This window comes from Leiobunum rupestre, chromosome 10 (assembly GCF_980474605.1).
Source record: "Leiobunum rupestre chromosome 10, qqLeiRupe1.1.hap1, whole genome shotgun sequence".
Classification (NCBI taxonomy): domain Eukaryota; kingdom Metazoa; phylum Arthropoda; class Arachnida; order Opiliones; family Sclerosomatidae; genus Leiobunum; species Leiobunum rupestre.
The window spans coordinates 39198903-39209133 of NC_143393.1; the positions used below are offsets into that span (position 1 = coordinate 39198903).

General features: G+C 34.9%; 1 protein-coding gene across 3 annotated transcripts; it reads right to left on the minus strand.

Annotated features, from left to right (window-relative positions):
* Window positions 1–3120: 3120 nt before the first annotated feature.
* LOC149925633 (uncharacterized) lies at window positions 3121–4871 on the minus strand. 3 transcript variants are annotated; one of them, XM_090160218.1, is made up of 5 exons: window positions 4790–4871; window positions 4572–4658; window positions 3968–4320; window positions 3624–3902; window positions 3121–3567 (listed from the first exon to the last, which is right to left on the minus strand). In XM_090160218.1, exons 1-5 carry the CDS (start codon window positions 4793–4795, stop codon window positions 3540–3542), a joined length of 753 nt encoding a protein of 250 aa, XP_090016344.1. In that variant the 5' UTR covers window positions 4796–4871; the 3' UTR covers window positions 3121–3539. The 3 variants fall into 3 exon arrangements, with proteins under 3 accessions (XP_090016344.1, XP_090016343.1, XP_090016342.1); XM_090160217.1 differs by having other exon boundaries at window positions 3624–3893; window positions 4515–4658; XM_090160216.1 differs by having other exon boundaries at window positions 4515–4658.
* Between the last annotated feature and the right edge of the window lie 5360 nt (window positions 4872–10231).

The following is a 10231-nucleotide window of genomic DNA, read 5'->3' on the forward strand; positions in this document are numbered from 1 at the left end:
TGGGCTTAAGTTTCCTTTTTTTACCTGGTTGTCTTTTGCGGGGACGACTCTAAGGTCAAGGCGATACCGTCTTACGAAATTGAGCGTTTCTTTTTGGCGTTGTGTCACTCGAGTTTAGGTGTCGTTTTGAAGAAAGGGGTTGACATTTTTTCCTCGAATGAGAAAGACTGTTCGCGGGTCTTTTCATTCAATCCATTGTCCGATTCATTTGGCCCCTTTTCCACGTTTGTCCGAATACATTTCACCATTTTTTAGCCGCTTCGTGTGTCATTTATTAATTGGGGAAACATTTACAGTCGACATTTTCATTTATTTTTCATTTATATTTAATTTGAATATATTTATTTAAAATTTTATATTTAATTTTAATACATTTATTTCAAATATTATATTTCAATTTTAATACATTTATTTCAAATATTATATTTCAATTTTAATACATTTATTTTGAATTTTACATTTAATTTTGATGTATTTATTTACAATATTATATTTAATTTTAATATATTTATTAAAAATTTTACATATAATTTTAATGTATTTATTTCAAACTTTATATTTAATTTTAATATTTGTTTTGAATTTTATATTTAATTTTAATATATTTATTTTAAATGTTAAATTTAATTTTAATATATTTATTTCAAATTTTAATATATTTATTTCAAATTTTATAATTGATTTCAATATATTTATTTCAAATTTTATATTTAATTTTAATACATTTATTTCAAATTTAATATTTAAATTTATTACATTTATTTTAAATTTTATATTTAAATTTAACACATTTATTTTAAATTTTATATTTCATTTTAATACATTGATTTCAAATGTTATATTTCATTTTAATACATTGGTTTCAAATGTTATATTTCATTTTAATACATTGATTTCAAATACTATATTTCATTTTAATACTTTGATTTCAAATGTTACATATAATTTTAAATTTGAATTTATTTTTTTTAAACCACTTCCTTATGTCTTGAACAGTACCACCCATATTGGCCTAAAATATCTACATTATACAATTAGCACAAATATTTCACTGTTTTATTGTATTCCATTTTTATAATATATTCTATTATATCCATAATAAAACCATTATTAAATTTATTCTAACCTCAATGTCCAGTTAATATAGGCAAATATTTGTTTTAAAAATAAAACAATACCATCTTATTCTTTATTTTGATAATACAGATCAAGTAGATTTTGAATATTTATTAAAATCGAAGCAAAATTAACGATTGAAACTTTTAACCCAAAACAGTCCAATATAAGAATTATACGATATACTATATAATATGCTGAATTTACACATCAAACTCCAAACAATACCTAAATTAGTGGTGTGAACGTTTTGATGACTGTACGCGGAAGCCATAGCAACAATTCCACGGTGTATAAAAATATAAGTCTATAAATTTTATGTTTTCTCAGGAATGCCCTAATTTCGTAAACCCATATATCTCCAACGTTAAAGTTACCCTTTCACGAAGTACCGAATAATAAAGTTATATTTTCCAACATAAATAAAACGTTTGAAATTTATGAGCGATCACATATGGAGTAGGGGATAAAATGGGGTGTGGCCCCCTGTTGACAAGTAGTCGGAACAAAAGGACCCATTTTGTTGTTTTTAATTAAACTCTCTCTCCATTTCCACGCTTGGTCTGTTCTCATTTTTCATTTATTTTATTATATTCTTGGATTTATTTTTTTGGTGATATATTTTTAATTTATTCTTCAATTAATAAATTTGTGAAGGCGGGTTAGAAAGTACTCATACAAAAGTGATATTATTCCTAATCGGGACACTGAGGTTATTGTATTTTATTAATTGTTTTAATATAATTTGAGTTTTTTTGTTGAGGTCTTATAGTTCAATAGCATCTTGTTATCCCGCATTCTCGATATTTAAAAATTAACCCCGATTTCAAATAATACTGATCCATTTCACGTGACGTCATTATCACCGTTTCACCAGACGCGCCTTAATTTGGAGGCATAGTTGACATCTTGATCCAATTCTTCCTCAAATCTTACGAAATGAAACCAAAAAAAACCAGAATTTGGTTTAAATAACATTAGCTGACATTTTATTGTAAATATTTAGAATTAATAATTATTATTTACTTTGTTTTTAAAGTATTCAAAATTGATCCGTTTTATGAAATGACTGTTCTGTTAGGATGTCACCCGTAATAATTTTTAAAACAATTATAATTGTCCCATTGTGATTGTTGAGAGATGGGGACCGAAACATTATTAATAGAATATAGAATGAGGTAAATTTGATTATCATTGTTTCCATGGCAATTAAAGATAATTATTTGCTATATATTCGCTTAAATCTGTCTTATTTATGCTTCAATGGCTGGCTTCCTTCAATCTTGGGCAAAAAATAGTTTTTTTCGTGTGGGAAGAAACATTGAAACCATTTTAGCCCAAAAGTGGGTGTACAGCGAGATACGCTTCATTAAGGTTTGACTCTAATGAGGTTTTTCACTTTCTCGAAGTCAGGGTGCTTTGAGTACGTTTCCCAAAATTTTGCAGGTAAAACCAAAATGGCTGACAGTTAAAAACAAAAGTATTCAGTTTTAAAACCCCTATATTATTAACTCTCCTTAAAAACAGCCTTAAATTATCCAAATATTCGCGTTATTTACCAAACTTTCTTTATCGGTATACTGATAAGCCTTGGCTACTTCAGTTTACTGCGTTTTCCTGTAAATATTGGGTCAGACCGTGTCTTATTTTAATCCGCTGTTTTGACAAAGGTAAACTTTACTGCCATGATATCTTTTATAGTTGTAACTTCTCAAATTGAATTTATTTAGACCCGTTATTATATTTAATAATACTGTTAGAGGACTTCGTAACTTGATATTAAGCCGTTTAATGACTTATATTATCGTTTCATCGATTGGATCATTTTTTTTGAAATTTCCTTATTCGATATTCTGTATTATTTTGGTTTATTAACTTATTTATTATAATTTGTTTTTAAAAACGCTTTGATCCATTATTAAAGTTGGCTTATTTTGCGAGGGATGGAAGTTGAAATTCTGATCTAACAAATAAACATTTCAGACCAAACAAGTTTGTTTTCATTTTGAAAATAATCATAATTTACTTTATTCAATATATATAATTTCGTATAATTGATTTATACACACAAACCGCATTCATAGATATACCGACAGAAACAGACAGAGCGGACACGATTAAAAAAGACGCGTTAACGACGAATTAAGCAAAGTAGACACAGACGAGTGAACGATTAGGGACAAACACCGGACCATTTTCGTGAATAATTTAGCTCCACACCTCAATAAATAAGCTCACGCTGTAAAGCTTCCCGGGGATAGTTTCTAAATCCATTGAAAATCCGTTTTAGTCCAAACCCTGACTTGAAAAGCGCGAGGCGCCGAGAAATAGGAAAATACACAAGAATGCTGGGTAAAGAGGAAGTTAGAAGTTCACGTTCCGTCTAATTTTAATATTTGGCACTATGGTTCGAAGTTCCTAGTTTAGTGATCGTAGTACGGACCGTAGGATCTGTAAAGAAGCGTGAATTAGTAAATTATTAAGAATGTAGTTAGAGGGAAAATTACCTGACGACGGCTGCACCGATGGGGGAGGTCTTGACGACGGTGGGAGCGGCGGAAATGACCTTTGTGACCTTGGTGGCGGTAGCTACTGGGCTGTAGTAGGTTTGCGGTTGAGCGTGGACAACGTGAACTGGGGTGGCGACTTGATGGATGGCGTGAGCCTGTACTGGGTGATAGGCGGTGGCGTGCGTCGCGATTGGGTGGTAAGCGGTGGCACCGACTTGGTGAATGGCGTGAACTGGAATGTGGGCTTGGGTAACCACGGGGACGGGTCTAAAGCGACTGACAATACGTTAGTACCCGTACAATTTAGACAATAATCTCGAGTGAATTTGAAGCGACCATACCTGAGTCCGACGACTCCCTTTGGTGGGCCTTGTTGGGTTACGACGACCTTCTGTTGTTGGATGGGGATTTTCTGAACGAAGACGCTTGCGGGTGGTTCTTCGGCGACCAGGACGACGTCAGCGGGGCTTTGGTTGGTGGTGCCTGGCTCGTTGGTCTTGACGTTGACGCGGAATCCGTACTCGTCGGCGATGTAGTCAACTTGACGGAAGAGACCGTTGGGGTCGGTGTAGCCATAAGTTCCCTTGACGGCGCCGGAACCGTCACCGGATTCTTGTCGGGCTTGGGTGGCTCCGTACTCATCCTTGACTTCGTATCCGAAGTCGTAGGGAGTTGGCTTGGCGTTGTCACCATACTAAAAGGAACCCGGGAAAAGAAACTTCATTAGTTTTTTGAAACTGACGTCAAGGGGGACTTTGGGTTAAGGATTAATGGAGTTAATGGTATTTAGTTATCCTCAACCGGATAGTTAATGCTCGTAACGAATCATATAATCGTTGTTAAGAATTATATTAGTTAGAGGTTACGAATTTGCCAATTTTGAATTACGCTCTGAGCGGCGGCAGCTTGGGCGTATTCGTATTGTCCCTGAGGTTGAGTGATTACGTTTTGTTGGGTCTGGATGACTCCCGGCGCGCTGTGGACCAATTGGCCCACCAGAGCCACGGTGAGGGCTGTTAAAGCTACGGACATCTGAAAAGAACAGAACGGAGATAGTTTTTAAGCGAAGTCTTCCTAACAGACTACGTTCGCCGTATAGAATACTAGAAGACATCGTTTAGTCGAAGTCCCGAACGCTACCCTCTTGAATAACGTATCCTCACCTTCATCTTTTCGAAACGGTGGTGGAGGTATATAATCCTATTGAGGAAGGCACTTGTTGCGAATCCAAAGCTGGATGACTGACTGAAGAATAACGGTTCACGCTGGAGTATTTATACCATTTTCCGGAGCGGGGTACTTCTTGATGTGGGTGTCTTCGGTGGCGCTGTTGCTGATGTAACAGTTAGCTAATAGGGAGGAATTGGTAATCACTCCTGTTTTTCCAGGCAAGCGAGTGAAAAAGGAGGCGAAAGTGGAATCGATCCCGCTGAAATTAGCTCGTATTAACTCTGAACGCGCGTTTCTTTCGCAAATGTCACTGTGTCGCGCGGAAGCATCTGAAGATATTTTTTGGGGGTAAGGGCGTGAACCCTTTGCGCCAGAGACCCAGGGTGTGGATGCGAGCTTCCGAAGCTATACCCTATATCTCTCTACTGGCAGGGCGATTAGTCTCGAATTCGGGTTAAAAAGGGGCCAACAGCTTTTGTAAGAGAGTCTATAACTGGCGTTTAGGGCTTCTCCTACTTTGTTTCGACGGAATAACTCATTTCTGTAATTACCGGCGGTTTTTTTACCACCTTTTGCAGCGGATTTCTCTTCTGCATTTTTTTTTGTCAATATGAAGTCCCACTTTTATAATAATTCGTTTAGTTTTAGCTGGCTCGAAAGTGAAAGTTCCATCAACGAAATGGGGTCTGTCGCAGACATTTCCTCCGGTTCGAATTTGGTACGATCCGTCTCGACGCTGGATTTGCAAGGTTGGGAATGTAATTACCGTAGCTTTAAATTAAGGCTATGGACGGTTATTGCATTCGTAATTCACGCTAGAATGTGTCATTTGCATAACCCAAAAATTATGTTAAACACTACAAAAACGTAGTTTACCATAGCAACGATTCGTTTTATTATTCCGTTCAGTTTTGAACTGCAGTGAGACCGTTTTCTCCAACGTGAAAATGAAGTGTCCGTCGGCTTAGAGATAGTTGAATTAATTTAAATTGTTATTGAAATATCAAAAGCATATTTCATAGAGCATTTATTTAAATATTTTTATCAGTTGTAGAATGAATGTACTATTATTATGATTATTTTTAGCAGCCGCGACACTATTTATGTACTTCTATAGTTCGAGAATCCATAAACACCTAGTATATTTAATTGAATTATATTTTCCAATAAGTATTATAAAAGCAAATAGAAACTAGAAGTAAAGCTCATTTGCTTCATATATTAGACTTTTAATTATTTCCTTAAATATACTAGAGATTCAACCTAATGCAAGTTGAATCTCAAGTAGGATATTTGCCATCTCACGCAATCGATTAATACGCGCGTTGACAACGCAAACTTTACCTAGACGAGCAGATGTTCGATTATCTACATGGCGCGTTAAAAATATTATTTTTGAATGTTATAAAGCGATAAACGATTTTTCAAGATGATTTAATATTACATTTAAGTTCATATAAACGGGAAAAATTGTCAGTGGAATATTTCTTATATCATTTTATGGGTTAATTAACGTTTAATTATCGCCAACTTTACAATAATTTCAATGGGAGCGGGGAAAAGTTTTTAACCAAGTTACGGGTGATCTCGCCACGAGAGGCGCTGCGTGTCATTTTCGTTTGAAACCGACGAAGCCTATAGTCCAATAATTATGTATCTTAACTATAACGCAAATTGTAAATTTTAGCTCCTTAGTATTTATATATAAATCTACCAACAACGAACTACATAATGAATTTAAAATAATTGAAGACAACACCTATGACTTGGCCCTAAGGTGGTGCATTGGGTATTTGCCTAGCTGATTATTATAATTATTATTATCTCCAAAATAAAAGTAAAGTTACAATAATACAATCCAAAACTCGTCACAGACTACACTCTGTATTCCACAAAGAACTAAATTAGGTTAACCCTCTTAAGGTAGATGATATTAAAACTTATAAAGCCCTGAAGAAACGCGCATGGTGAATATATTTTCAACAGTGGCGAACCCAGGGGGGCCCGGGCCCTCCACCAGGAAGAAAAGAAAATATGCATGACCTAAGCCTTCAAAACAGAAAAAAAAAACAGAAAAAAATCATGGGTGCACCACTGATTCTCGAATTCACTTAATCATGGTATATAATTATAACAAATGTGTAACCTATTGATCTTTTTAATTACCTGTTAGTCCTAGTTTTAATTTTTCGTTGCTGCTGTAAACCTTGTTTTCGGTATGACTGCTTAATTAGGGCTTAAAAATCTAAGAAGACTTAACCCAGTCTATCTTGTAATGTACAGATTTAGAGTTGAAATAATTTATTAATAATTATTATTATTATAAAATTCCAGTTATAGTAGACGAAATTTCGTAATTACAGTACCGCTTTCTGAAGCCAAGTTTACTGATTAATAGTTCAGCAATGAATCTAGGAATGGCGCCACGTTTGCAGTTGATAAGTGGTAATCGCCATGACAGGCAGTGGGATCGACCTGTTACTCTCACGAATTGAGGGAAGATTGTCAAAGTTGAAATTGAACCATTCAAGAACCCTAAAAATCCCTAAAATGGAATAAATATCTCAAAGTGGAAGCCACTTATGTATAGTTTGCTTCGGACGGAGGGGCCTAAGGTCTCCATGGAAACCGGGAGGGGAGTCAAAAACTCAAAACATTTCACCGATAGCTACTAAATAGGTATCCATTTTGTTGGTTATCTCATTGAAGCGACAAAACTGACGAAAATTAGATTTATATGCAATAAAGTTTTTAAAATAATATCGTTATGGGCCTTAAGCAAAACCAGATAAGGTTTTAAACCCGGGTTATTTAAATAAATGACGGCAGGAATATCTACGAAAGGTTTATCAAATTAGGCCTTTGTGGTGACCCATTTTACAATTACCTTCGGTATCGAATAAAATGACAATATTCGGTCTGTCTTTCTAATTGAACAAATCGAACAATTTTTAACAAGGCAGGTAACCATTTTTAACGTGAAACTAAATTCTTACTCATTTTAAAATAATTAAAATCCGCAAACAGACGATTGAAACTGTTAACCCTCGCATATTAGTTAAAAATCTACACCAGCAAAATGGCGTTATTGTACGGTTCATTCTTGGTGCATATATCTATACTTGGAATTGCGTAATTGATGACGTAGGGATGCAAACTATGTATAGAGTGTTGTCGTCTGAAACCCTGCGACGTCACCATTGTAATTTGCCTATTGATAAAAAACGGTAACTGTCATGGCGGCCACTATTAACACTACAGCTGTGACGTTACAAGTTTTCAAAATCGTATCAGACGACAACACTCTATAGGCTGTCGGGGTATAACGGGTATTAGTGGAGCATGTGTGAATATTGCTTTTCTGTGATTTTACTATCTTTTTGGTAATGTAGGCTACGCGAAGAAAATTTTATTCGTCGGACAGTACTAAAGTAAAATATACAATCTTAGATAAACCTGCAATCCTAATAAACCTTAATAGGTGTTTTCGTAAATCCGGCGCTTAACTTTTTACTGTTGGGAGTACTGCCAACCGAGGCATTTTTTAGTTGCCCGTAATACCCGTTTTTTTTTCGGTTTCGTCTAAAGTGTCGCCTGCTAAAGTTTTTTTTTACTTAGACGGTTTCGATCGTTTCACCATCTTTTTAGGTTAAATAGTTATTTAATAAACTAGAAAATTATTAGTTAAACATTTGAAACTTATTTTGAAAGTTTCAAGATAAGATAAATTGCTTTTCTTGTATATCTAAAGGTATGTACCATATGCAAACTTTTGATAGTGCCATTATTTGTGATAGGCCTTGTCCCACGTAAAGAAAACCTTAAAACTACACCACAAAAAATATAAAATATATTAAAACATACCTAGGAATATTTTCATTTATGGAGTCCATAACCCACCCAACACTTTGCGAACATATAGAATAAATACTAAAATACTAAAAAGGACCAAAATTGTTATTTTCTCAAAGGCCGCTGCTGTTTCACTATCACCCAGTGTACCTGAAGCAGACGCCAAATTCGAACAAGAGTAAAACAAGTTCGTCGGTGGGGAAAACAATTTGTTTATTCAACTATTCAACCTAACGTAAAATGGTAAGCGTAAATAAGTAACCGCTCTTTTTTCATGAAGTATCCGCCTGTAGTAAATGTTGACTGGTCGAAGTTCGTTGCTAGTACGTTTTAAATCTTGGGCGTCCATAGAAATTTACACTTTGATATTATATTTTTGCCGTTGTCTTTTAATTGTAATTAAAACCGCGTTTGAGGTGGAGATTGATTAATGGATTTTTTTTCAAACTCAAAGCCAGTTTTATCCTTTTCTAATTGAGCCGAGGAACGCCCAGTAGGCTGCTAAAAATCATTAATAACGAATTCGCCAGACCAACCGTACCGGGCTACTGAACAAATTTCTAAGAGAATCTTGTGATACTTCAGTTAAGTTTTTACTCTTAGTTTCCTGTTTCATTGTGAGCAAATTCAATATCTATTGTTATAAGTTATATTTCAAAAAATTGCTTCGTAAGAAATATTCCCCAAACCTCTACGTGGGACGTTCTAGTTTAAACAAAGACCCGTTTACACCCAATTCCTCGCTTAATTGTTTGAACTACGTCGAAATTTGCTTTCGAAAAAGTGGGGATGGCGTTGAAGCTTGGACTTACTCGAATGTAGATGCCCCGTGTATTTTCTTTTCAAATACCTTTTCTGGCGTACGGTTCCCTTATTAATAACAGTTTTTGTTCTGCTATAATTAACAGTTTCAGTTTATATCGAGCCACGTAGCGGCCGACGGGAGAAGCTTATAAACGACTTAATTTTCGTCTGCTAAGCAGACGTTGGCGTTATTATGAACTACGCGCCAACTTTGATTATTTTAATACTAACTAACAATTCTCATACGAAAAATACTTCGTGGTCGAGGGGCTAACCACTTTTAGAAAGTCTGTACACCGGATTACGCTTAGATTAGCACTGCCAAAGGCAGAAACTTCAAAGATTACGCGTAATCCCATTAGTACAGTCAAAGGTACGGCTCTGTACACCGATTACGCGGAGTGATCAGCCTCGTTCGTGGTGTCAAGAATTTTGAAAATTCTTCGGAGTATTTTGATTTAATTAAATTAGCGGCCATATTTGGGGTCTGATACTTATGATTCCTCTGAACAGAATACGAACCTAATCAAATGTATTTATAATTAGTGTTTTTAATTAAAGTTTTATTGCGCAACTAAAGTAGTTATTTTATTTTAGTATTATTCTACATATTGTACTTCACACGTTAGAGCCGTCTTTGTATCAGATAGTTACTTGTAGGTATTAGCCATTTAGCCTAGCTATTTGAGGTGAATGATACGCCCACAGTTTTTCACTATAAATTAAGGAAATATTAATACTCAAGAAATTGAAAAGTATCACGAGAAAGATGATGCTCA

Excerpts from the sequence above, each read along its gene's own strand:
- LOC149925633 (XM_090160216.1), bottom strand. Across the intron at positions 4,321-4,514 it reads AAGCTGCCGCCGCTCAGAGC|TATGGTGACAACGCCAAGCC; the intron begins GTAATTCAAAAT and ends GGTTCCTTTTAG. Across the intron at positions 3,568-3,623 it reads ATCGGTGCAGCCGTCGTCAG|ATCCTACGGTCCGTACTACG; the intron begins GTAATTTTCCCT and ends GCTTCTTTACAG.